General features: G+C 44.6%; 1 protein-coding gene and 1 pseudogene across 3 annotated transcripts in view; both read left to right on the top strand.

The window, feature by feature from the left end:
- Positions 1-22,513, top strand: part of GPATCH8 (G-patch domain containing 8) — an 89,013-nt gene extending 66,500 nt beyond the window's left edge. For all 3 annotated transcript variants that reach the window (XM_049778878.1, XM_049778884.1, XM_049778892.1), the window contains 2 exons: positions 13,059-13,189; positions 18,337-22,513. In XM_049778878.1, the coding sequence (XP_049634835.1) occupies positions 13,059-13,189; positions 18,337-22,204 (3,999 nt within the window). In that variant the 3' untranslated portion in view covers positions 22,205-22,513. The remainder of the gene's footprint in view (positions 1-13,058; positions 13,190-18,336) is intronic.
- Positions 22,514-22,516: 3 nt separating this feature from the next.
- Positions 22,517-25,066, top strand: LOC126019245 (60S ribosomal protein L12-like; annotated as a pseudogene).
- Positions 25,067-26,914: the final 1,848 nt, after the last annotated feature.

Below are 26,914 nucleotides of genomic sequence, written 5' to 3'. Positions count from 1 at the left end.
GCCAGCTGTGGATCCCACTATTCACCCCCAAAAAATTATCTGCGGAATTGGGTATGATTTCTTAAAATTTTCTTTGATCAGTTTGGGGGGAAAGTTCAAAGGGTTGAAGCACTTACTTACTTTGTGACCCCAAGTTCTGTCTGAGCACTACTACAATGGCCCCTTTCCCTGAAATACAGTCAGAAGTGGCCCTGAGCATTGTCTGATGTGACACCTTCTTCCTACCCTCTTAAAAAAATGGTAATAAATGACTCCTTAAGAAACTAGCAATAAGAGTTCTGAATTTTAGGATTTTAATATTTAGGTTATTTAGAATATTTAGATTATTATTAGGATATTTAGGAAGGTTGCAATTTTAGGCCCGGAGCAGTGGCGCAAGGCGTAAGACGTCTGTCTGCCTTGTCTGAGCTAGCGTAGGATGGACTGCAGTTGTATCTCCCAGTGTCCTATATGGTCCCCCAAGCCAGGAGCAGTTTCTGAACGCATGGCCAGAAGTAACCCCTGAGCGTCACCTGGTGTTGCCCAAAAACAACAAAAAAAAAGAGGGTTACAATTTTAGTTCATGGCTTGTTTTTTTAAGTAAGATTTCAGAAGAAAAATGAACTAAAAAAACGTATAATTTAAGGCTGGAGCTATAAATAGTATAGCAGGTATGGCACTTGTCTTGCATGAAGCTAGTCTGGTTTGCTTCCCTAGCACCCCATATGGTTCGCCAGCAGCTCCAGGAGTATTTCTGAGTGCAGAGGTAAGAGTAACTCCTAAGCATTTCTGGGTGTGACTTCTTCCCCTCAAAAAATTTTGGAAAAAAAAAAGGGTAATTCCAGCTTGAATAATTTACAGATCAGTAGTTTGTGGGAGACAGTTTTGGGGCAGCATTCATTGATGCTCGAGGCTGTTCCTGGCTCTGTGCTTAGGAGTGACCCCTGGTGGTTGGAAGGACCTATGTGATACTAGAAATGAAACTAAGAAATCCTTAATTTAGGGTGGGAGTGGTGGTGCTAGCAGTAAGGATTTCTTACAGAGATTGTTTTCAATGATAGAGACATTGCTTTAAGGGCTGAGTGCACGTTTACGGTTGACCTTGGTCTGATAGCCTTGTACACCCCTGAGGACGGAGATGGGAGTAGCCCTCAGGAACCACTAGGAATGAGCTCCCCAACCTCCCACCCTCAATTTTTTTTAAGAAAGAATATATCAGTGATCTCTTATCTGGGTGATGAAATCTGCTGATGCTGTTTATATATATATATATATATATATATATATATATATATATATATATATATATATATATATATAATCTTATTTATCTTGATCAAAAATATAGCCTCAGTATTGGAAACCGAAGAGATTGGGATTAAGGGGGGGGAGAGAAGAGAGGAGAAAGAGAGAGAAAAAAAGAGAGAAAAGTGGGCAAGGCTCGCCTTGTATGGAGAGAGAGAGAGAGGAAGGAAGGAAGGAAGGAAGGAAGGAAGGAAGGAAGGAAGGAAGGAAGGAAGGAAGAAGAGAGAGAAGAAAGAAAGAAGGAAGGAAGGAAGGAAGGAAGGAAGGAAGGAAGGAAGGAAGGAAGGAAGAAAGAAAGAAAGAAAAGCAAGGCTCACCTTGTATGCAGCTGACCTGGATTCAATCTCCGGCATCCCATACCACCATGAGTAGTAACCCCTGAACAACACCAAGTATGGCCCCAAGACAAAAGAAAAATAATAAATTTTTACTAAGTGGTACGATATTGAAGCAATACAAAAACAGAAGGTCATTGGTTCGAATCCTGGCATCCCATATGGTCCCCTGAGCCTGCCAGGAGCGATTTCTGACCGTGGAGCCAGGAGTAACCCCTGAGCACTGCAGGATGTGACCCAAAAAAAAAAAAAAAAACTATATAGGAAAATAACATAAATAACACTAAATATTTTATAGTTCAACTTTCCAAAACATGGTTTTTGTTGTTGTTTTTTAATCGGCAATGGGTCTGCAGGCATGGGCCTGGGTGAGAACTTAGAATTTCTAAAGAACTTTTTAATTGACTTTCGGATAGGACAGCTAACTAACCCCTCAGTGGAGATAAGACTTGTTCTTTTTTCTTTTGGTTTTTGGGCCACACCCAGTAACGCTCAGGGGTTACTCCTGGCTATGCACTCAGAAGTTGCTCCTGGCTTGGGGGACCATATGGGACACCGGGGGATCGAACCGCGGTCCGTCCAAGGCTAGTGCAGCAAGGCAGGCACCTTACCTTTAGCGCCACCGCCCGGCCCCAAGACTTGTTCTTAATCCCTTTCTGGACATGAATTTACCATACAATTGGGCCTTCCATTTTCCAAATTCATGTTCTAAAATTATAAAGACACCTGTCTTGTCTTCCAGGAAGGCACACAGGATTATTAAGAATCTGAGATGATAGGTAAGTACATTCAAAGCTACATTAGTAAAATCTAGTTTGCATCTTCAGATTGTATATTTTCCAGAGGAAATATTTACGTGTAGTGGTAAACTAGGATAGGTTTAGACAGAATTCTGATCATACTCATATTTATTAAACAGATAATACCTAAAAGTGAAGCTACATAGTCACTTCATTTGAGGTCTTTTTTATTTTATTTTGTTTTGTTTTGTTTTGTTTTTGGGCCACACCCGTTTGACGCTCAGGGGTTACTCCTGGCTGTGCGCTCAGAAATCCCCCCTGGCTTGGGTGGACCATATGGGACCCCAGGGGATTGAAGCACCACCTTCCTGGCCCCTTTATTTCTTTTTTTAATTTTCTTTTTTTTGGTTAAATATTTTTTTGGTGTTACATGCCTCTCACTGTTTGGTCTTCAAAAATTAAAAAGCTAATTAGACATTTTAGCTCTTTCTGCAGATTAACCCTAGTTTCTGATAACTTCGGTACTTTTTTGTTTTTGTTTTTGTTTTGTTTGATTTTGTTTGATTTTGTTTTTGGGCCACACCTGGTGACACTTGGGTTACTCCTGGCTATGCACTCAGAAATCGCTCCTGGCTTGGAGGACAATCTGGGATGCTGGGGATTGAACCATGGTCCATCCTAGGCTAGCATGGGCAAGGCAGACAGACAGACGCCTTACCGCTTGCCCCACCATTCCGGCCCAACTTCAGTACGTTTTGAAATCTCCAAAGGTAGACCTTGCCATTCCTTAAGAGGTAACCAAATCTATAATTTGCTTTTATGTAAGTTCTAATATGCCTGGGTGCTCAAGTGAACATCTGCCTTCTCTTTTTGCCTTAGTTGTAAGTGAAAGGTAAAATTGAAATTATTTTTCCCCATTCTTTTTTTGTTTGTTTGTTTTTGGGCCACATCCGGCGGTGCTCAGGAGTTTCTCCTGGCTGTCTGCTCAGAAATAGCTCCTGGCAGGCACCGGGGACCATATGGGACACCGGGATTCGAACCAACCACCTTTGGTCCTGGATTGGCTGCTTGCAAGGCAAACGCTGCTGTGCTATCTCTCTGGGCCCATTTTTCCCCATTCTTACCTTTTTAAATTTGTATCTTCTTGTTAATTTTTTTTTTGCTAATGGATATGACCATAGGAATAATTTTCTTTAGCTTTTTGGAGGATCTAAAATTTAAAGAACATGCTCTTCTCTAGAAGTAAATTTGTAGTCATATATTAGTCTGTGCTTTATTTTAGCACTTTTTTTTTTCTTTCTTGGACTTTTCAGGAGATGAAGGCAAGAGTTTGGGCCACACCTGGCAGCATTTAGGGGTTACTCCTGGCTCTGTGCTCAGAAATTACTCCAGGCTTGGGGACCATTTGGGATGCTAGGGCTTGAACCTGGGTCAGCTGTTTGCAAGGCAAACGCCCTGCCTGCATGCTATCTCTCCTTCCCCAAAATTGAAGTTTCTGAGAACATTGAACTTCTTTTGTTGTTTGTTTGTTTGTTTTGGGTCAAACCAGCATTGCTCAGGGGTTATTCCTGGATCTGCACTCAAAAATCGATCCTGGCAATTAGTGACCAGGATTTGAACCATTGTCCTGGGTCATTGTCCTGCGCACAAGGCAAATGCCGTACCACTGTGCTATCGCTCCAGCCCCCAAGAGAACATTGGACTTTTAATTAAAATTAACAGTTCTCTAAAACTGAAGAGTTGCTCTTCAACTGTGATCTCTGTTTTTATCCCCACCTTTAGGACTTAAATTCTGTCTGCCAAACCTCCCTATAAGCATTTACATTTGTAACATAGGTGGACCTTTTCCCTCCTCCCCACACTTTTCCAGGGTTTCTCATTGATACTTTGGACCAAGCTTATTGATGTTTCCTCACTGTTTCTTCTTAGTGTGGGTTTCAGCTTCCTGGCCTAATTTCAAAAATATCAGGGTAGACTGACTCAGTTCTGAAAATCCAGTGCTGCAGGCAGCATTGTGAAACTGTTTTAATCTCTGTCTTGATTGGAGGAAATAATACTGTCAGTATGCCTCTTTTTTTTTTTTTTTAATATATAAAATACTTCAGTATGGGGCCGGAGAGATAGCACAGCGGCGTTTGCCTTGCAAGCAGCCAACCCAGGACCTAAAGTGGTTGGTTCGAATCCCGGGGCCGTGCCTGCCGGGAGCTATTTCTGAGCAGATAGCCAGGAAGTAACCCCTGAGCACTGCCGGGTGTGGTCCAAAAACAAAAAACAAACAACAAACAAACAAAAAACTTGAGTATAAAATTTCCAGTAATTACTGGGGCTCCTTTACAGGACTCAGTGCCACTCCCAGTGATAGTCTTTCCAGCAGTATGGGCTGAAAAGTTTAAGAAATGCTTCCTCAGGACTCACCAGTGCCACCTCTGGTGGTGCTTAGGGAACTATGCAATACTAGGAACTGAACCTGAGGCCTCTTCTTGCCAACTGTATTACATCCTTTTGAGCTTTTTTGAAACAATTGAAGTTTCATGTAATACCAAAACCTGTAGTTGGAAAGCTAGCTCAGTAGTGATGAGCACGTGTGTGACATGCACTGGAACCTGATTTCAAACTCTGGGGTCACCTGGCTCCCAAGCATCATGAAGTAGGTGCAGCCCTGGTGGTACCCGGCAATGCAGATTGTCAAGCTCACTGCAGATTTTGAAGAAATAACAATTGGGTTTCTTTTTTTCATGCTTCTTTGTGCAGTAGGAAGAATGTGAAGGTAAATAAGTAGGCAAGGTGAGATAATATGATCCTAGGACTGAATAAGAACTGAGACTTCTAAGAAGTGAAATCACTGTTACATGCCAATGACCCAATGAGGACAGTACATAATTATTCTTTTTTTTTTTTTTTGGTATGCTTATAGAATACTGATCCCAAAGAAAAACATGAATTGATTATAATAAAGATATGAAGTGGATTTGGGAAATCATAAATTACTTATGTATCCTCAATATTAATAAATATTAAATACTACAGCTTACTTTATTTTTGTTTTTGCTTTTTGGGCCATACCCTGTGATGCTCAGGGGTTACTCCTGGCAATGCGCTCAGAAATCTTGGCTGAGGGGACCATATGGGACGCCGGGGTATTGAATCAATCTAACCGCTGTCCATCCTGGGTCAGCTCAGAAATCATTCTTGGGGCCCGGAGAGATAGCACAGTGGCGTTTGCCTTGCAAGCAGCCGATCCAGGACCAAAGCTGGCTGGTTCGAATCCCGGTGTCCCATATGGTCATCCCCACCCCCCACCCCCCATGCCTGCCAGGAGCCATTTCTGAGCAGACAGCCAGGAGTGACCCCTGAGCACTGCCAGGTGTGGCCCAAAAACAAAACAAAACAAAAAAAAATCATTCTTGGCAGGCTTATGAGATTATGTGGGGTGCCAGGAATCAAATCTGAGTTGGCTGCATGCAAGGCCAAGTTCTACCCACTGTGCTATCACTCTTAACACACTCTTGTAGAAGTGATATTATCTCATTCTCATATGGTTGATAATCTGAGGAAATATATCAATCACATTCAAAACTTGCTTAAAATTATCAGATTCTTCTTTTTCTACTCTCATTTTTTCAGAATCTTGTAGTAGAGCAGGAGTTTGTATCTGAAGTAGATGTTGTGCCATCAGTCTTTAATGGTGCTTAGCTATATTTTAAGAACTGAAATATCATTGACACTTTGTAGTCTTTATTTAAAGAGATCTGGGATTATTGTTGTTACTAAAGTTTTGAGTATTGGGCAACACCTCAGCACTTACTTTTGGCTCTGAGCAAAGTTTTCGCCCCTGGCAGGTCTCATAGACCAGCTTGGGTGCCAGAGATCAAATCCGTTCAGCTGCATGCAAAACAAGCATTCTGCTAGCTATGTTCTCTCTTCAGCCCCAAGAGCCTCCTGTTTCAAATGAATTGTTTACTAAGGGCTTTCTTTTACTAGTTATTTTGAGAAATTTAAAGGAAACGTCAGCTATCCTGTGCCTAAAGAGCGAGAAAGATGAGAAGGGACCTTCCATTCATTGTATGCCATAAATGTATACTTTTTGTTGTTGTTTTTGCAAACATACTATTTTTCTCTGTGTGTTTTTGTTTGTTTGTTTGGTTTCGGTTTTGGGTTTTGGACCATATTCCATGGTACTCAGGGATTATCCTGTCTCTGAGCTCAGGAATCATTCCTGGCAGGATCGGGGGAACTATATGGGATGCTGGGGATTGAACCCAAGTCAGCTGTGCGCAAGGCAAATGTCCTACCTGCTGTGCGATATCAGTGCTCCCGCCATTTTTCTTAAGTAGAATTGAGCGGCTGAAGAGATATATAGTACAGCTGGACTGGTTCTTGCTTTGCATACTGCTGACCTGGGCTTGATCCCCAATGCCATATGTGTATATCCAGTTCCCACCCAGGATTGATACCTAACTAAAGAACCAGAAGTATAAACCCTGGGTATTGCCGGGTAGTGCCAAAAACACAATTTTTTTTTTTAAAAATCCAGTTTTATTTCTTGAATCAATGTTCTCCACCTAAAAATATGGGGGCATAGCAGGTAGGATGCTTGCCTTCCACATGACTGACCCAGATTCGATTCCCCAGCATCCCATATTATCCCCACCCCCCCTAAGCACCACTGGATATAGCCCAATAACTAACAAAAAATGCATTGTGTGGCTTGACTTTCTGGTTTTAATAGTTCAGTAAATTAGTGAATGTATTAGCACTCTTCAGAAAGCATGCTTTCTGATTTTCAGAGGGTCAATACATGTTTTTTGGGGGGTTATTTTTGTTGTTTTTGTTTTTTGGGTCACACCCGGCAGCACTCAGGGATTACTCCTGGCTCTATGCTCAGAAATTGTTCCTGGCAGTATCCGGGGTCCATGTGAGATGCCGGGATTCAAACCACTGTCTTTCTGCATGGAAGGCAAACACTCTATCTCCATACTATCTCTTCGGCCCCATGGGGGGTTATTTTTGTTTTTTAGATTTTGTTTTGTTTTATTTTATTTTATTGTTATTTTGGCCATACCCAGCACTGCTCAGTGGTTGCTTCTAGCTCTGGGCTCAGAAATCAAACCAAGGTCCATCCTGAGTCAGGATGAGCATGCAAGTAAAATGTCCTACTGCTATGCTATCTCTCCAGCCCCAATACATGGTCTTTGAACATTTGCTTAAAATGATACTAACAACACGGGCCGGAGAGATAGCATGAAGGTAGAGCCAGCCAGGAGTGATTTCTTAGCGTAGAGCCTGAGCGCTGTCCCCCCCAATCCAAAAACAAAACAAAAAGTATAACAACTCCACTTAGACTGTTCCATTTTGTAGCATAAGGAAATTTTGTGTTTGTTACCAAATTTACTCAGCCTCTGAAATGTTTTTGGATTTATGACAACATTGTAATTTTTTGCCTCCTTACCTGAGCTGTTTTTTCTCTCTGAGCTATGTTGCTTGTTCCTTCTTGCCTCAAAGAAAAATTACCAGAACTTGTATTCCTTTTCTCTTCAGCATTTAAGAGGAAAGTTAAAAATATGGGTTATGGGGGCCGGAGAGATATCATGGAGGTAGGGCGTTTGCTTTGCATGCAGAAGGATGGTGGTTAGAATTCCAGCATCTCATATAATCTCTCGAGCCTGCCAGGAGCGATTTCTGAGCGTAGAGCCAGGAGGAACCCCTGAGCACTGCCGGTGTGGCCCCAAAACAAAATACAAGTTACAAGAGGACAGAGAGATAGCACAGCAGTAGGGCTTTTGCCTTGCACACAACATGGCCGACCCAAGTTCAGTCCTTGGCATCCCATATGGTCCCTGGAGCCTGCTAGGAGTAACCCGAGTGCCGCCTGGTATGACCCAAAACAAACAAACAAAAAAAAAAAAAACAAAAAAAAATTAAGTTTTAAAGGGGCTGGAGTAATAGCACAGCAGTAGAGAATTTTTTGCTTTGCACATGGCCAACCCAGGACAGACTTGGGTTCTAATCCCTGGTCCCTATCCCTCAGGCCTGCCAGGAGCAATTTCTGAGCACAGCCAGAAGTAATCCCTGAGTGCTGCCAGGTGTGGCCCAAAAACAAACCAAAAAAAGGAAAGAAAAATACAGGTTTACACATATGGCAATAAAGCATACTTGGTAGCTTTTTGCTTTTTAAATTTTACATTTTTGAGTTTTGGGTCACACCTGTCTCCTCAGGAACTTCCTGTCAGTGTTCAGAGGACCATATGGGATATAGAGGGTCAAACCTGGATCACATGGCCTATCTGTTCCAGCCCAGATAGACTTTTTTTCTACATCAGAGCTACACTTGATGGTGATGGGGCAGAATTGAATTCTGGACCTCTTGCCTGAAAGCAGTTCCTACCCCAAATAAGGGAGAGAAGGGCCACTGTTAAACAAAATTGACACACTTAGTGGTTTTACATTTATTTTGACACTATCTCACAAATCCATTGCTTTCTTAAGGAGGGAAAGGGAGTTCAAAGCTTGTCTAGTCTTCTAAAAGAAGAATTCAGGGGCCAAAGGGATAACACAGCAGTAGGCCATTTGCCTGGCAAGCGGCCAACCCAGGACAGACCGGGTTTGATTCCGGCATCCCATATGGTCCCCCGAGCCTGCCAGGAATAACCCCTGAACACCACTGGGTGTGACCCCGAAATCCCCACCCTCTAAATAAGAAAGAAGAAGAGTTCAGGAGCTGGAGTGATAGCACAGTATGTAGGGCATTTACCTTGTACATGGTCTACTCAGCTTTGATTCCCAGCACCCTAAATGGTCCCCTAAACCTACCAGGAGTAATTCTGGATGCTGCGCTAGGAGCAACTCCTAAGCATTGTCGGGTGTAGCCCAACTCCCCCTTCCAAAAAAAGAGAGAGAGTTAATGGAGTCAGGGAAGATAATCAGGGGCTAAGGCACTTGCCCTGATTCAATTCCAAGCACTTCATATAGTCCCCTGAGCACCACCAGGAATCACTCCGGAACACAGAACCTGTGCACAGCTGTGAATAATCCAAAACCTCCTTTTTTGTTTATTTTTTAAGAGTTTTTTTGTTTTGTTTTGTTTTGTTTTTGAATAAGTTTATTTATCTGAGGAAAATTTTAGTTTTATCTTGAGCAAGGAAAACATGGAATTAGGAATTTTGTTGTTTTTGTTTTGGGGCCTCTTGCTGGGCTTATCTCCTATCTGCTCAGGAATTAAACACATGTTATGGGGGGACCGAGTGATAGTATAGTGGGCAGGACACATGTTGCTTATGGGCAAACCAGGCTTAAGCTCCAGTGTCCCATAAGGTTCTCCAACCCATCAAGAGTGTTTGTGTGCAGCCCTGGATGTGGCCCAAAAACAATAAATAAAAAATAAAGAAATAGAGCTTGGTCATTGACACTCAGGGCCCACTTACCCAGTCTCTCTGGCCAGGGATTCATTTTTATCAGAACATTGTCATATGAGAGACCTTTAATACACATTTTGGGTTTGAGAAAATGTCCAATCCCTGTCTTTAAGGCTTGGGTTAGAATGCTGTGTTTGGAGCCAGAGAGATAGTACAGAGAGGGTAGGGCACTTGCCTTGCATGCAGCTGACTCAGGTTCAATCCCTAGTATCCCATATGGTCCCTTAAGCCTGCCAGGAGAGGATTCCTGAGTACAGAGCCAAGAGATCTTTGAGCATTGCCAGGTATTCCCCCCCCTAAAAAAACTAAAAGGGTGGGGAACAAAAGAAAATAAGAGGATTCTAGGGTTTCCGGTTATACTTTTGAGATTCTAGACTTGATTAGAAGTTTTTAAAGGTGATACAGGAATGTTTACTCTTCCCTCTATAGTACCAGGATAAACTATGCCTAAAAGATTGTAATTAGGATGTGTTCTTTCTGACATCATTGCATTTTCTTTCATCCCTATCTCCAGTTGTGTGATGGTAGAAATTTGAGATCTGATTATCTTTAGATTGATGCAAAATCCATTTCCTTAAGCTTTGAGCTTGTACCAAGTTGCCTCTGAGTTTTTGGAAAGCCTCATATTTTATTCAATCCAACTATTTTAGTAAAACCACTGCTTTGCAAATGTCCTATAGTTCAGGGAATAACTCCAAAAAGTGTAAAAATAATTGTTAGAGGATGAAATGACTAAACATGGAGAGAATTTTCAGGGGTATGGATTGTCTGAGAGAAAGGGACAAATGGGGGTTATGTGGGGGGGAAGAGTTAAATTCTCTGTTAATCTTGAGCTTGTTTAGAATTTCTAGCAAAGGAACACGGTTACTAGTGTTGAAGAATAGTTGGTCTGTCTCTATTTAGGGAAGTCCAGCTAGTTAACCTTGTCTTAACAAGGGGCAGAAAAAACTAAATGTGGTTTGAGTAGGTGAGTGAGCAAAAGGCATGCTATGCTTTCACAAGGAGCCCCAAGTTTGATCACTGGCACTACATGGTCTCCAGCTGAGCTAAAATCAAAAGGAAAAAGCAGAAAACAAGTTTGAATAGTCATTTAATAAGCCCTGCTCTCCTGGGGGGTGGGGAGGACATTGGAAGGGCCGGAGCTATAGCACAGTTGGTAGGGCACTTGCTTTGCTCACAGCCACCCTGAGTTTGATGCATAGTACCCCATATGGTCCCCCAACACTGCCAGGAGTAAACTCTGTATACTGCTGGGTGATGCCAAAATAAAAGGAAAATTGGACCGAAGAGATAACATGGAGGTAAGGCTTTTGCCCTTCATGCAGAGGGACAGTGGTTCGAATCCCGGCATCCCATATGGTCCCCCAAGCCTGCCAGGAGCAATTTCTGAGCGTAGAGCCAGGAGTACCCCCTGAGCACTGTGTGACCCAAAAATCAAAAATAAAAATAAAAAAAAAAACATTTTAGGGCTGGAGCTATAGTACAACATAGGATGCTCACCTTATACAGGCCAGTCTAGCTTCAATCCTCAGCACCCATATGGTTCCCTGAATCCCACTAGGACTGCTAAGAATGTTTGTTTTTTCAATGGAATTAAATATCAGCATCTTAAAATATTGCTTGGGAAGGCACATCCCGCAGTGCTGGCGGGGATCATCGGTGCTGGAGATCAAAGCAGGCCTTCTGCATGCAGAGCACATGCTCAGTCCATTGGACTATCACTGGCCCTTGAACTTTTTTAAAATTAAAATCTTAATTCTTGTCATTCAACTACAAAGAGGGAAAATTGTCAGCGTTGATTAGTTGAACTTCTCGATAATAAAGGCCAAGTCTTTCCTAAAGTTCGGTAATCGTTTTCCCTGAAGCAGTGGATGGCTCCATCTCTCTAGGAAGCCTGCTCTGACTCTGTCAGTCTGTGTGTATGTACACATATCTGTTGTGCAGGCGATTTCCTTCTCCTTAGCCAGCCCTTTTCGAGTTGATGGCTTTGTCCCTGATTGCTCAGTGTAATAGATTGCAGATTCACTAAGAGAGCTTGTGTAGTAATGCTTGCTTTATTTTTTTTCTCTTCCAATCTTGTTTTATTTTTTTACTTTTTTTTTTCTTTGTTGTGTGACATTTTCAGCTGATGTTTTAAACGAAGGCAAATCCTTCTAATTTGGGAGCCCAGATCACAAGAGTGAGTTTCTCTTCTAGTGTCTTTAGTTGTATATCTTTTTTCTGTGTGTGTCGTTCCACCCTTTCCCCTCTCCCAATTCAGAAGTTTTCAAGAACATTTCATAAATATTAGATAAGAAATTTCCTCTGTCTGTGAACATCATGCCTTTTCACAAAGCAATGTCCACTTTATATTGGGTCAAATTCCTTTTCCCAGTGCTGTTGTAAAACCATAGGCTGATGTGTTTTATTTGATTTCTTTGGTTCGTTTTTTATCAAGTATGTTGAAGATGAAATTTTAGTTCTGTCTTCATTGCTGATATGTCTGAACTCTGTCCTCAGTGTATCAGCCCACTGTTCTTTTTTGGTCATTGTTTTGTTCGAAGGAAAATTATATTAAAGCTTCTAATAAAAGACCCTTTCTTTGATCAGGATTGTCAGCCATAAATTCTCTGACTTGTCTCTATTTTCCCTCCTCACTCCCTGGCTGTCCCTCTGAGGGCCATGAAAGAATGAAATGCTGTACGTAGTGCTCTTTAATTCCAGCAGACTGGCCAGGTGAGAGAGGTCAGATTGGTGAGCTCTGAACATGCCAACACAGAAGATGGTTTATAGCTACAGGGAAACACGCACCTTTTTATTGTGAAAGAAAAGGTCGTTCTCTTTGTTAGTTCTGATTCAATGACGTCCCCATGTAAGCTGTACATTGCTTTTTTAAAGATCTTATACACCTGGGTAATTTTTTTTGTACTAGCTTAACCCTTTTCTGTTCTCTTTGACTTGTGTTATTAGAATTTATTTCATGTTCTGTTTGTCTTGTTTTGCATCCAGGAAGAGCAGATGATTACATAGTTCTCCTCCAACTGTTCTAAAATTTACTTACTGCTTCAGAAGTTATTTTATTTTGCCCAATAAAGCAAATGGTGTGCTGTCCTAAATAAATATGCAGATACTTCAAGTGTTTTATTCAGAATAATCAGCCATTGTGTTTTCAGTTATCATAAGACTATAACAATGTATTCTACACTAGCACTATAACCATTAATTGATGGTAAATACTCCAAAGGCCTTGCTTTTAGGATCCCTAAGTTACTCTAAATTACCCACCCTTGTTCTTTCTTTTACCCCAGAGATTGAAAGATCTCAAGCAGAGAGAGTTCGCTCGAAATGTTTCATCAAGATCCCGTAAAGATGAGAAGAAACAGGAAAAAGCTCTTCGACGACTCCATGAGTTGGCAGAGCAAAGAAAGCAAGCAGAATGGTAAGAATATTTTCTCTCAGGGTTCTATAGATGATCATTATAATCCTTAACATAATAAACTTTTTTTTTCTGGGTCACACTCGGTGGCGTTCAGAGGTTACTCCTGGCTCTGCACTCAGAAGTTACTCCTGGCAGGCTCGGGGGACCATATGGGATGCTGGGACTCGAACCAGGATCCATCCTGTGTTGGCCACATGCAAGGCAAATGTCTTACCACTGTGCTATTGCTCCGGTCCCCCAAAATAAACTTTTTTTTAAGATTTTCTAATCATAATTCTTAATTTTTGTTGTTGTTTTGTTTTTGTTTTGGGATCACACCCAGTGGCACTCAGGGGTTACTCCTGGCTCTGCACTCAGAAATCGCTACTGGCAGGCTCGGGGACCATATAAAATGCTGCCAGGGATCAAACCCAGGCCTGTCATGGTTCAGCCACATGCAAGGCATACGCCCTACCGCTGTCCTATCACCCTGGCACCAGTCCTTAGGGTTTTTTTTTTTTTTTTTTTTTTTTTTGGTTTGTTTTGTTTTGGGCCACACCTGGCGCTGCTCAGGGGTTACTCCTGGCTATCTGCTCAGAAATAGCTCCTGGCAGGCACGGGGGACCATATGGGACACTGGGATTCGAACCAACCACCTTAGGTGCTGGATCGGCTGCTTGCAAGGCAAGCGCTGCTGTGCTGTCTCTCCGGCCCCATAGTCCTTAGATTTTTTTTTTGGGGGGGCCACACCCTGCGGTGCTCAGGGGTTACTCCTGGCTGTCTGCTCAGAAATAGCTCCTGGCAGGCACGGGGGACCATATGGGACACCGGGATTCGAACCAACCACCTTTGGTCCTGGATTGGCTGCTTGCAAGGCAAACACGGCTGTGCTATCTCTTCGGGCCCAGTCCTTAGATTTTTAATAGATACTTTTTTCAAACTAAAAGTATGTCTTTGCTTGGATTATAATATACTGATAACAATATACACTTAAGTGGCTATGTCCTTGGCCAACACTGACTCGGTGTTGTATCTTTAAGATAAAGATGATAGGGGGCCGGGCGGTGGCGCTGGAGGTAAGGTGCCTGCCTTGCCTGCGCTAGCCTAGGACGGACCGCGGTTCGATCCCCCGGTGTCCCATATGGTCCCCCAAGAAGCCAGGAGCAACTTCTGAGCGCATAGCCAGGAGTAACCCCTGAGCCTCACAGGGTGTGGCCCAAAAACCAAAAAAAAAAAAAAAGATAAAGATGATAGGGCCTGGAGAGATAGCACAGCGGAGGCGTTTGCCTTGCAAGCAGCTGATCCAAGGACCAAAGGTGGTTGGTTCGAATCCCGGTGTCCCATATGGTCGGTCCCCTGTGCCTGCCAGGAGCTGTTTCTGAGCAGACAGCCAGGAGTAACCCCTGAGCACCGCCGGGTGTGGCCCAAAAACCAAAACTATAAATAAAAAAATAAAGATGATAATAACATACTCAGGTGTGTTCTGAAGCTTCTAGAGAGGTACCCATGCCTCCTATATAAAAAGCAAAGTGTTCTAACCTTTTGAAATATCTCCCCAGGTCCAACTGTTTACTTCTTAGTGTGAGGAATAAATAAGATAGTTTATCAATGGGGCCAGAGCTAAAGTATAGCGGTAGGACGTCTGTTTTGCATGTGGTCTACACCGGACAACTCCAGTTTGATTCCCAACATCCCATGTAGTCCCCTTAGTGCCACTGGGTGTGACCCAAAAAAACCAGATAATATATCAAAACAGCTGGTCCAGAGAGATAGTACAGTGGGTAAGGGTGCTTGCCTTGCATATGACTGCCCTTTGACACGCTATGGTTCTCCAAGCCCTGCCAGAAGTGATCTTGAGCATAGCCTGGTGTGATTCAGAAGCAAACCAGAAAAAAGTACTTATAGATAGAAGATGCCCAGTAAACTTTTTAACAGTTTTTACCATCCTTTTAACATGATTATGTAGGAAAGCACATACAGTGTGTTTCATAGCCAGAATTTACTGGGCATAGATTAGGTTACTTTGTATAGTTCCCATGGGTTTTGTTTTGCAGGTATAGAGCTCAGGTCACATGTCTGCAAGGCCATTGGCTTTTTGTTTGTTGGGAGGGGGTATTAGGGGAGGGCACAGCCAGCAGTCCTCTTGGTTCTGTGCTCAGATACCATTTCTGGTGGGGCTCAGAGGACTCTGCAGTTCTGGGAATCACACTATTTTGCAGACCAAAAAAATATCTTGCATACCCTCTAGACTGTATCTTGGAACCGATTCAGGTGTGACTGCCTTTTAAGTGCTAAACAGTCTAAACCCTTGGGAATTCTATTTCTCTAATTTGTTCCTATCTTTAGAGTATTTTTGGTTGGTTTGGTGGTTGGTTTAGTTTTTGAAGCTATATCTGGCCAGTGCTTGAGAGCTGCCCTCTGTTCATAGTGTAGGCAACAACTGTGACAGTGTAACACATCTGGGCCTCCTGCATGTAACACATGGTCCAGACCATAGAGCCATCTCAGAGTCCTTTTATAACTTTTACAGTTATTGCTGATTTGAGACCTAGTATTTAACTGTTGGTGCAGGTTGCCACTTCTAAAGCTGAATTATCAAACCAATAGACTTTGAGGACCTATCTTTTCTTTTTTCCCTTACTTTAGTTACTGTTTTTGTATTTTGGTTTTGGGCCACACCCAGTGGTTATTTCTGACTCTGCATTCCTGGCAGTGCTCAGGGGTCCACATGGGATGCTGGAGATCAAACCTGGGTCAATCATGTATAAGGCAAACATCCTACCCACTGTACTCTCTCTCTAGCTCCTGTTTTTGTTTTTGTTGTTTTTTTTTTTTTTTTTTTTTTCTTTTTGGGTCATACCCTGCAATGCTCATGGATCAATCCTAGTCAGTCCAAGAGACCATATGGGTTGCTGAGGATTGAACCCAGTTAAGCCCCACGCAAGGCAAGTGCTTTTCTCGCTGTACTGTCAGTCGGGCCCTCATGATTGTTTTTTAATAGCTAGCCAGGACCAAAGGAACTGGACACAGGAAAAATGAAAAACTGATTGTCACTTTGAAAAGTTTATCACTTAGTGGAGCCAAACTTTCCAAGTTCCTGGACATAGTAGGTTTATTTTTGTCTATGAATCCTTAATTGTTTATTTATATACATTTATTTGTTTACTGACTTTATTGCCATTTCTGGCAGTTGCGTTTTGAGACAGGCAAATACTGCCAGGGATCAGCCACAGCTCCAGCTCCTGCAGATCCTTTTTAATTTAGCTTTTTGTATTTTGGAGAATGAAAAGGAGAGAACAGGTGCCAGTGGTATAGATCAGCAGTAGAGAGCCCAACCCAATCGTGTGAGTCCTGGGTGTGATCTTACCACTGGCTTTGGCCCCAGACATTTCCAGGTGAAGCCTAACTAAAGCATGTACCACAAGTCAGTGAGTTTCCCTGCTTTGAATATATGTCTCCCTGGCTCCCCACACATTGGCAAAAGAATGTGCCAAGTCGGGGCCAGAGAGATAGCATGGAAGTAAGGCGTTTGCCTTGCATGCAGAAGGATGGTGGTTCAAATCCCGGCATCCCATATGGTCCCCCGAGCCTGCCAGGAGCGATTTCTGAGCATAGAGCGAGGAGTAACCCCTGAGTGTTGTAGGGTGTGACCCAAAAAAAAAAAAAAAAAAAAAAGCCAGGCCACTTAACAGGATGTGCTTTAATACATTTCTCTTAGGAGACAACTTTTATTTTTCTTTGGTTTGCCATACCCAGCTCTGCTGGAGTTTACTCCTTACTCAGTGCTTGGATGGGTTACTCTGGGCAGAGCTGGAAGGGAACCATGCAGTATAAAAATTAGGACCTAGAGTTTGGAGATACAGTACACCAGGTAGGGCACTTGTTTTGCACATAACTTTCTCTGGTTCAATCCCCAGCATCCTCTGTGGTTCCTTGAGCACAGCCAGAATTGATCCTGAACATAGCTGTTTATACCCCCAAAATGATGGGTAAACAAAAAATAAAGACAATTGTAACCCTACATGTAGTGCAAGTTCTACTGAACTGTATACCCAGTCCCAAAAGTGTTTTAGGTCAGCCCCAGAAATGTTTTAGTTCTTAGTTTTATAAATAAACATTGTAGAACTGACCAAGTAATTCTCTTGGGAGAATTAAAAACCTCTTAAAGAAGGTTTTTACCCATCACCGGGCCCAGTTTATTGGTTATTTTAGATAAGTGAAGTATAACCTTTGTTCAGCCATGTGTTAAAAGCATAATAATGAGTAAAAAGAAACAAGAATAGGGACCAGAGTAAAAAAAAGATAACACTGAGATTTAAAAGAAATAATTCTCCAGAGAATTTATTGCTCTCATGAACACATGTTTTTGCATGCAGGAGGCTCAGAGTCAATCCCTGGCACTGCACAATCCTCCACGTACTACTCTGTGTGATATATGAAAAGGATAAAAAATGAGAATGAGGAGCAGAACTATGGCACAGCAGTTAGGGCATTTGCCTTACATACAACCAACCTGCATGCTTTACCTGGCATCCCAGATGATCCCCGAGGCTGCCACTCTGATTTCTGAGTACAGAGCCAAAAGTAACCCCTAAGCACCACTGGGTGTGGCTCAGAAACACACACACACCCCCCAAAAAGAGAGAATACAAAACTGATAGATTTGAATTGTAAAATAAGCTCACTTTTGTATTAGTTTTTGAGTTTTTGGTTTTGTTTGGTTTTAGTTCACATCCTGCAATACTCAGGCTTACTCCTGATTCTGTGCTAAGAGTTCACTCCTGGTGGAACTCTTGGTACCACAAAAGGTGCTAGGGATTGAACCTAGGTTGACTTTGTGCAAAAGCAAGTACCTTACCCACCAAACTGTCTCTCCAGGCATTCACTTTTTTTGTTTGTTTGGATAGGATTGTAGGAGGGAACCACAGTCAGTGGCTTAGGGGTTAGCTATTCCTGTTTTTGTGCTCAGGGATCATTCCTGATGGGACTCAGGAAACCATGTGCCCTGTAATATGGCTCTGGCCCCTCAATTTTTTTTTTCTGTTTTTTGTTTTGTTTTGTTTTGTTTTTTTGAGTCACATAAGTATTTTACAAGCTCGTAAACTATATCCGTAAATCTGTGTTTCTGTTTTTTGTTTTGTTTTCTTTTTTTCCTAAACTAATATTAGTGCCCCAGGAAGTGGTCCTATGTTCCGACCAACCACAGTGGCTGTAGATGAAGAAGGTGGAGAGGATGAGAAAGATGAATCAGCTGCAAACAGTGGTACAGGTGCCACTGCAACTTGTAGCTCAGGACCTGAATTCTCCACTGAAAAAGGAGGCCTTTTCACAGCAGTACAAGTCACCAGTAGCCCAGGGCTGGCACAGGCTCCTGGGTTAGCCTCTCAAGGTGTCAGCTTTGGCATTAAGAATAATCTAGGGACCCCATTGCAAAAGCTGGGAGTCTCGTTTTCCTTTGCCAAGAAAGCTCCTGTCAAGCTTGAATCAATAGCATCAGTTTTCAAGGATCACGCAGAGGAAGGAACCTCTGATGATGGAGCAAAATCTGATGAGAAGGGTTCTGATCAAGGAATTCAGAAAGTAGGAGATGCTGATGGAAACAGTAATCTTGATGGCAAAAAAGAGGATGAAGATCCTCAGGATGGAGGGTCCCTTGCCTCAACATTATCGAAGTTAAAAAAAATGAAGCGAGAAGAAGGAGCTGGAGCTATAGAGCCAGAATATTACCACTATATCCCTCCAGCACACTGCAAGGTAAAACCTAATTTCCCTTTTCTACTTTTTATGAGAGCAAGTGAACAAATGGAAGGTGATCGTAGTACACATCCAAAGAGTGCCCTAGAAAACAAAAAAAGCAGTTCTCCCAAACCCAAAGGCTGCAGCAAGGTGGCAACAAGCCAAGGAACTGAAAAGGCAACCAGTGAAGTGTCTGAGCAGCAGGCGGAAGTCAGTGGGACTGAGCCTTCAGAGCCTGGAAGCAAAGCTACCTCCAAGTCAGCAGAGGATGTCAGTGAGCACAATTTGGAGAGTCAGAATGAGAAGGCTTCAGAAACCCCACTGAGTGAATCTAGCCCTTCTAAAGAAGCCCCTCAGGCCACCCCAGCAGGGAAAGAAAGCCAGGAGGGACCCAAACATCCTACTGGTCCCTTCTTCCCCGTCTTGAGCAAAGATGAAAGCACTGCCCTCCAGTGGCCGTCAGAACTGTTGATCTTCACCAAGGCAGAACCCTCTATCTCCTACAGTTGTAACCCGTTGTACTTTGACTTTAAACTTTCAAGAAACAAAGATAACAGAGCAAAAGGGACAGAAAAACCAAAGGATCCCGGAGGCTCCTCAAAGGAGGACCCTGACACTGGTGAGCCAAATAAAAGCAAAGAGGGGGAAGAGAGCCAAGAGCAGGCCTCCGAAGGCAGAGTGGACACGCCTGCATCAGGGTCTACCTGTAGCATCCTGAATAAGCAGGACCCGGGGGGCAGCCACGGGTCAGAGACAGAGGACACCGGGAAAAGCCTTCCTGGCAAGAAAGAACGATCTGGGAAGTCTCACCGACACAAGAAGAAAAAGAAACACAAAAAATCCAGCAAACACAAAAGGAAACACAAAGCTGACCCAGAGGAGAAAAGCTCAAAGACGGAGTCTGGGGAGAAGTCTAAGAAGCGCAAAAAAAGAAAACGAAAGAAGAACAAGTCATCAGCCCCAGATTCCGAACGGGGGCCCAAACCGGAGCCACCTGGAAGTGGTAGCCCTGCACCCCCAAGAAGGCGACGACGGACCCACGATGATTCCCAGCGGAGGTCCCTTCCAGCCGAAGAGGGGGGCAGTGGCAAGAAGGACGAAGGGGGTGGGGGCGGGAGCAGCTCGCAAGGTCACAGTGGGAGGAAGCACAAAGGTGAGCCTCCGGCTTCTTCATGCCAGCGGCGAGCGAGTGCCAAACGCAGCAGCAGATCCAGCCATCGGAGTCGGCCGAGTAGTGCGGAGGAGGATAGTGACGACGCCTCGTTGCGCCAAAAGTCTCCATCCCAGTACAGTGAGGAGGAGGACGACGAGGAGGAAGACTCGGGAAGCGAGCACTCCAGAAGCCGCTCCCGGTCTGCCCGGAGGCATCCCTCGCACCGGTCCTCGAGGCGCTCTTACTCCAGTAGCTCTGATGCGTCTTCAGACCAGAGCTGCTACAGTAGAGAGCGCAGTTACTCCGATGACAGCTACAGCGACTACAGTGACCGGTCCCGAAGACACTCCAAGCGCTCCCATGATTCTGACGACTCCGACTACGCCAGCTCCAAGCACCGGTCCAAGCGGCACAAATACTCCTCTTCCGACGACGACGACTACAGCCTCAGTTGCAGTCAGTCCCGAAGCCGGTCTCGGAGTCACAGCAGGGAGCGCTCCCGATCCAGGGGCCGCAGCCGCAGCAGCAGTTGTAGCCGCAGCCGGAGCAAACGGAGAAGCCGCAGCACTACAGCGCACAGCTGGCAGAGGAGCAGGAGCTACAGCAGGGACCGCAGCCGGAGCACCCGGAGCCCTTCCCAGAGGTCGGGCTCCAGGAAGGGATCCTGGGGCCACGAGAGCCCCGAGGAGAGGCGTTCTGGTCGGCGTGACTTCATCCGCTCGAAAATTTACCGTTCCCAGTCTCCCCACTATTTCCGATCAGGCCGGGGAGAAAGTTCTGGGAAAAAAGATGACCTCAGAGGAGATGATGGTAAAGGGACGATTCTCCCTTCGCAGAACAACAGCGGTGCGGGGAGAGCGTCAGAAGGGGACTGCAGCCCAGAAGACAAGAACTCCATTACTGCCAAACTGCTGCTGGAGAAGATCCAGTCAAGGAAGGGAGAGAGGAAATCCAGTGTGAGCGAGGAGGTGCTGGCCACCCCCAATAAAGCTGGGCTTAAGCTCAAGGACCCCCCACAGGGCTACTTTGGCCCCAAGCTCCCCCCTTCTCTGGGCAATAAACCTGTCCTACCACTGATAGGGAAGTTGCCAGCTACCCGAAAGCCCAACACCAAGAAATGTGAAGAGTCTGGCCTGGAGAGAGCGGAAGAGCAAGAACAGTCCGAGAACGAAGAAGGGCTTCCAGGGAATAATGACACCCCATTTGGACATCAGTTCCCCTCAGAGGAAACAGCTGGTCCCTTATCAGACCCATCCCCAGAAGAGCCAAAGTCTGAAGAAGCAACTGCTGATCCCGCTGTGGCTACGCTCGGCACCCCAGTGCACTCTGACTGCTATTCTGGGGACCCCGTTATCTCCCAGAACTACCTCCCTGACCCCAGTGATAGGGACACCCTAGAATCCTTGGATAGTGGTAGTCAGCCAGGGCCTGTGGATTCCAGCTTGCTGCCTATAGCCCCAGACCTCGAACACTTCCCCAGTTATGCACCTCCCAGCGGCGAGCCAAGTATTGAGTCCGCTGATGGGGCTGAGGACTCCTCCCTGGCCCCCCTGGAGAGCCAGCCTATCACCTTCACACCCGAGGAGATGGAAAAATACAGCAAACTCCAGCAGGCCGCACAGCAGCACATTCAGCAGCAGCTGCTGGCCAAGCAAGTCAAGGCCTTTCCAGCTTCCGCAGCCCTGGCCCCAGCCACGCCCGCCTTGCAGCCCATTCACATTCAGCAGCCAGCGACCGCTTCTGCCACTTCCATCACAACCGTGCAGCATGCCATCCTCCAGCACCACGCAGCGGCAGCCGCCGCCGCCATTGGCATCCACTCTCACCCGCATCCTCAGCCTCTCGCCCAAGTACACCATATCCCCCAGCCACACCTGACTCCCATTTCCTTATCCCACCTCACTCACTCCATCATCCCTGGCCACCCTGCCACCTTTCTTGCCAGCCATCCTATCCACATCATTCCTGCCTCCGCGATCCATCCCGGGCCCTTTGCCTTCCACCCTGTGCCACATGCCGCACTCTACCCTACTCTTCTTGCTCCACGGCCTGCTGCAGCAGCTGCCACTGCTCTCCACCTCCACCCACTGCTTCACCCCATCTTCTCAGGTCAGGACCTGCAGCACCCCCCCAGCCATGGCACATGAGTTGGGGGAAGGGAGCTCAGTTAGGCCCATGAAGATGACCCAGATCTTTCCTTTAGGGGTGTGGAGCCATGAATACCAGCAAGTAGAAGCTGGGTGGGCATGTCTGACAGCCAAAGAATCTATAATTTTGGCTTGTGGGGTGTTTTAGATTTTGAGGTTTGCTTTGGGTTGACTATCAGGGATTTCCCCCCTTCCCCACCTCCCCCCTCATCTCTCCCTCTCCTGTGTTTCTAAGCTTGGGAACACACCAGTGAGTGCTACCCAGCCCTCTGCAGCAACAGCTCCCACCCTCCAGGTTAGGTAGTGCCCCCCCCCACTTGATTATCTTCCCCTTCTGTAAAATTTAAAGCATTGTCCTTCTCTCTGGCTGGCAGGTTGTCCATCTGGTCAACCAGTGCCTTCTCAGTGTCCTTGACCATCCCTTGGTGGAGCTTACATATTATCCCAGGTGAGGTGGGATGTGACGGGAGGCTGACCTGAATCCAGATGCTACTCAGGCTGTTAGTCCATCTACTTCCCACACTTGCAGAGAGTCACACATCTGGCACTGTTGTCCTCATACCTACATCCCAGAAGAGACACATGCATATCCCAGAAAAGAAGATCCTATCATGAATAAAAGCTTTGTGGAACCTAGAGTTGTCCATGTGCCTCCCCAGAGAGGAGGTCATGTGTCTGAAGGGTGTATTTTCTTCTGTCATGTTGTTCCCTTAATTTATAGGATTTTTTAATGTAAAAAAATTGCACTGAACTCTATAAACGTAAATGCTGCTTTTTGTAGCTCATATTAAAAAGTTCCATATTTGTAGTATACTGCAATAATATTTTTTACATCCAGCTCTTTAAGTGATCCTTGTTCCGGTGGCTTTGTGTAAATATGTTTGCCCTAGTTGAATTAAGAAACTTTAAAGGTTATAAAATGAAAACAAAAAATAAAGTATTTGTTTTCTGCTAGATGCAAAAATGACTAAGCATGTATATTTTACCAAGCTCATGTATTTTTTGAAGTTACAAACTATAAAAATGTTAAAAAGAAAAATACTGTTTAACATTTTTTTTGCTGGGACAAAATTGTCTAGTAATTGCAGTAAGTGGAGCCCCCAGCACTGGGAACTTGGACGAAAGGGCAATAGTCAGATGGAGTGACAGAGGAATACTCAGTTATGAGAATCTCACGCCTGTGCTTTGCTGTCTCTACAAAGAAACCAGTGGGCCCACAGAGAGAGAGACTCAAGAGCTTTATTCTCTGGGAGCAGTGAGGTTTGAATGGTGGGGGGCTACTGGGGTTCCTGGGTGCCTTGCTCCAGGCAGTCTATTTGCCTACCTATTACTTAGTCCCCTCTGACAATTTTTTTTAATGTGCCTTTTGGGTCTGCTAGAAACTGAAGATAAAGTTGGACTAGTTTAAGTACCATGAATTCCCGTGCTTCGTAGTTTTCATGTCTTTTGCCCACTTCTGTTTAAAAGTTACCCCCATTTTTTTTTTTATCTTTTCTCCCATGACACCTCTCAGAGGATCGCCTCGGTTCCTCTTTGTCCTTACCTTTCACCCAGATCCTCAGCTCTAACTAACACACTGACCCAAAGTGGGTAGAATACTCATATCTCACCATTGGTTAGGTCCCTGTCCACCATTTCCCTCCCCGTTTCTGTGGCTAGAATTGGTTTGGGGAGTCACCTGACAGGAAAATAAACCCTGCTTACCTGGGCCAAGACTCTGTTCTGCCTTTCTTCTCAGATTCCCAAAAGACAAAAGGTTCCAAGTTGACAAGAAGCAAGTGCTGGGCAGACAAGGGTCCAACAGCCTCCTACCTGTTGGGTGTTCCTTGTCTGATTCAGAAACAGCACTTTGGATAAACTAGCACTGGAAAAATGAAATCATCTGTTCAAAGTGAAAGGACTCCCCCTCCCCTTTTAGCCCATGTAAATATTTAAATAATACAGTATTAACATTTTTTTTGTGCTGCTTCCTATTAGCTTATAGATTGAGCCATACTCTGGCTGCCTCCTGGGCGCAGTTTTCTTTAACTTCCAGAATAGTGGTTTTAAAACTTTTTTTTTTAATTTAAAAAAGGAAAACAAAATAACCTATCCTTACGAGCAAAACTGTATTTAACTATCACATATGATAGATATATATGCTGTAAATTAGGGAAAGGAACTTTCTAATAAACCAATGATTTGTGGAAACTTTGAGGACTTTGTCATAATTGTTGCCCCCTCCATTCAGTTTAGGAACGGATGGAGTTACGGGTTAGATAGTGCCTTGTCTTTCGGCTCAAAGGTGGGCAAGGTTCAATTTTCTTTAGTCTTTCCAAATCTGCTTCATCCGACACCAAGCGCCTCTGCCATGCTGCCAAAATTTGACCCCAACAAAGTCGAAGTCATCTACTTGAGATGTACCAGTGGGGAAGTCTGTCTTGGCCCCCAGGATCGAACTCCTGGGTCTCTCTGGAAAAGGTTGGGTACAATATCGACAAAGCTGACCATCCAGAACCGGCAGGCTCATTGAGGTGGTGCTTTCCACCTCCGAGTTCATCAAAACCCTCAGGAGCCTCACCAAGACAGGAAGAAGCAGGAAAACAAACACAGCGGCAATCTCGCTTCATGATGACATGATGTCGACATGGCCCGTCAGGTAAGACACTGCTCTTTAGCCAGAGAGAGAGCTCTCTGGCACCATTAAGGAAATTCTGGGCCCAATCTGTGGGCTGCAGTGTCGATGGCTGCCACCCTCACGATATCATGGATGACATCAACAGAGGTGCGATGGAATGCCTGAATTAAGAACTACAAGAGATGCTTCAATAAAGTATTTGCTGAAAATAATAAATAGTGCCTTATTTGGTGGTCCAGAGATAATGACTTAACGGTGCTTGATTACTATGTATCTAGTTAGCCTTAGTTTGACCTTCAGGCATTTGTTGTTTGAATAGTCCTATGAACTAGTTGCTTATGATCTTTGTAATTGTGTTTCCCAAAGTTCAGGCTATTTTTCCAAGTAGAAGGAAAAAAGGCATGGCAGTGGGAAGAAATTATAATAGGGAAGCTTATTTCCATCTTAAGTAGAGATGTCTTGAAACATACACTTTCCTGGGCCAGAGAGATAGTGCAGTAGGCCCACCCCATAGGGTCCCCTAAACTTAAATTCAGGAGTAATTCCTAATTGCAGAGGCAAGAATAACCCCTGTGCATTGTCAGGGATGGCCCCCAAACAAAATAAATATACCTCCTTTCTAGTCTTTCCCAAGAGACTGCTTTGTTTCTACCATTCTGGATATACCACCTTTGTCTTACAGAGAGAACGACACATTGAGCTAAATAGGTTTGGAGTTTCTGGCATTGATTTTTAGGATATTATATAAACCTGGAGACGATGGAATTAAAAGAATAATAATGGAATTCCTTGAACCAGAACCAGTCTTGAACCTTTGCGGGGGTGGGGGGAATTGTGTTCAAGTGCTCCTTGATCAACACACCCAGTGCTAGAACTTAAAGATGATATACTGCTGGAGCTAGAGCAAGAGTATGGTGAGTAGGGTGATTGCCTCGCACATGGCCAATCTGGATTTGATTCTTGGTGCCCCATATGGTTGCTAGGAGTGATGTTTAAGTGCAAAGCCATGAGGAAGCCCTGACCACCAGGTACAGTGAGTTTCATCCCTGCTCTTGACAGCTGTGTCCTTTGACTAGTCCTTGACTGTATGCTCAAAGTAAAATTCATGCCTGAAAATTAGGAAAAATTTCAGAGCAAACGAAGTGTCAACAGTGAGAGAAGCTGACAGGCCTGTACCTCAGTGAGTAGTTCAGCCCTTGTCAGCCGATTCCATTCTGGTTTCCCACAGAGACACGTGTGTGTGTGACACGTGTGTGTGTGACACGTGTGTGTGTGTGTGACACGTGTGTGTCTAGTTTTCCACTGTGTGTCCACAGAAACTGCACAAAGACTGCTGAGCTGCTCAACTCCATGGCTGGTTTGTATCTGCCTTCCTGCTTCCTACAGACAAGCAATGCCAACAAGACTCCACACTCTTCCCACATCATGGCCTGGGTTTTGCTTCTCATGCTTTCGTTCATTCTGTGGGCAAGACCTGCTGTATGTTGTTCCTCAATCCTGGACCTTGTGAGACAACCTTGCTTTCAAGGGGCCTGATCCAATGAGCACACTGGCAGCAGTGTGAGTGGTACTGGGGTGTGATTCCCCTCCAACCAGGCTGAGAAGTCAAGAGAAGGCTTCGAGGAAACGACCACATTAGAATCAAGTTTTTTGGCCCGGAGAGATAGCACAGCGGTGTTTGCCTTGCAAGCAGCCGATCCAGGACCAAAGGTGGTTGGTTCGAATCCCGGTGTCCCATATGGTTCCCCATGCCTGCCAGGAGCTATTTCTGAGCAGACAGCCAGGAGTAACCCCTGAGCACCGCCGGGTGTGACCCAAAAACCAAAAAAAAAAAAAAATCAAGTTTTGGAGTTTTTTTTTTTTTTTTAAATTTCATTGTGACCGAAGTGAATTACAAGTCTTTCACAGTAATATTTAAGGTACATGGTGACTAGAATCAAGTTTTGAGGGAAAGACTTTGTTGTTTTGGGGCCACTCCCAGCAGCACTCAAGGATTGTCCTGTCAGGCTTGGGGGACCATAAGGGATGCCAGGGATCAAATCTTGGTCTGCCTGTCCAAGGCAAAAGCCCACCCGATGTGCTCTCACTCTGGC

This window comes from Suncus etruscus, chromosome 1 (assembly GCF_024139225.1).
Source record: "Suncus etruscus isolate mSunEtr1 chromosome 1, mSunEtr1.pri.cur, whole genome shotgun sequence".
Taxonomy (NCBI): Eukaryota; Metazoa; Chordata; class Mammalia; order Eulipotyphla; family Soricidae; genus Suncus; species Suncus etruscus.
The sequence above is the reverse complement of the archived record's forward strand: the minus strand, read 5'-3'. Positions and strand labels throughout refer to the sequence as shown.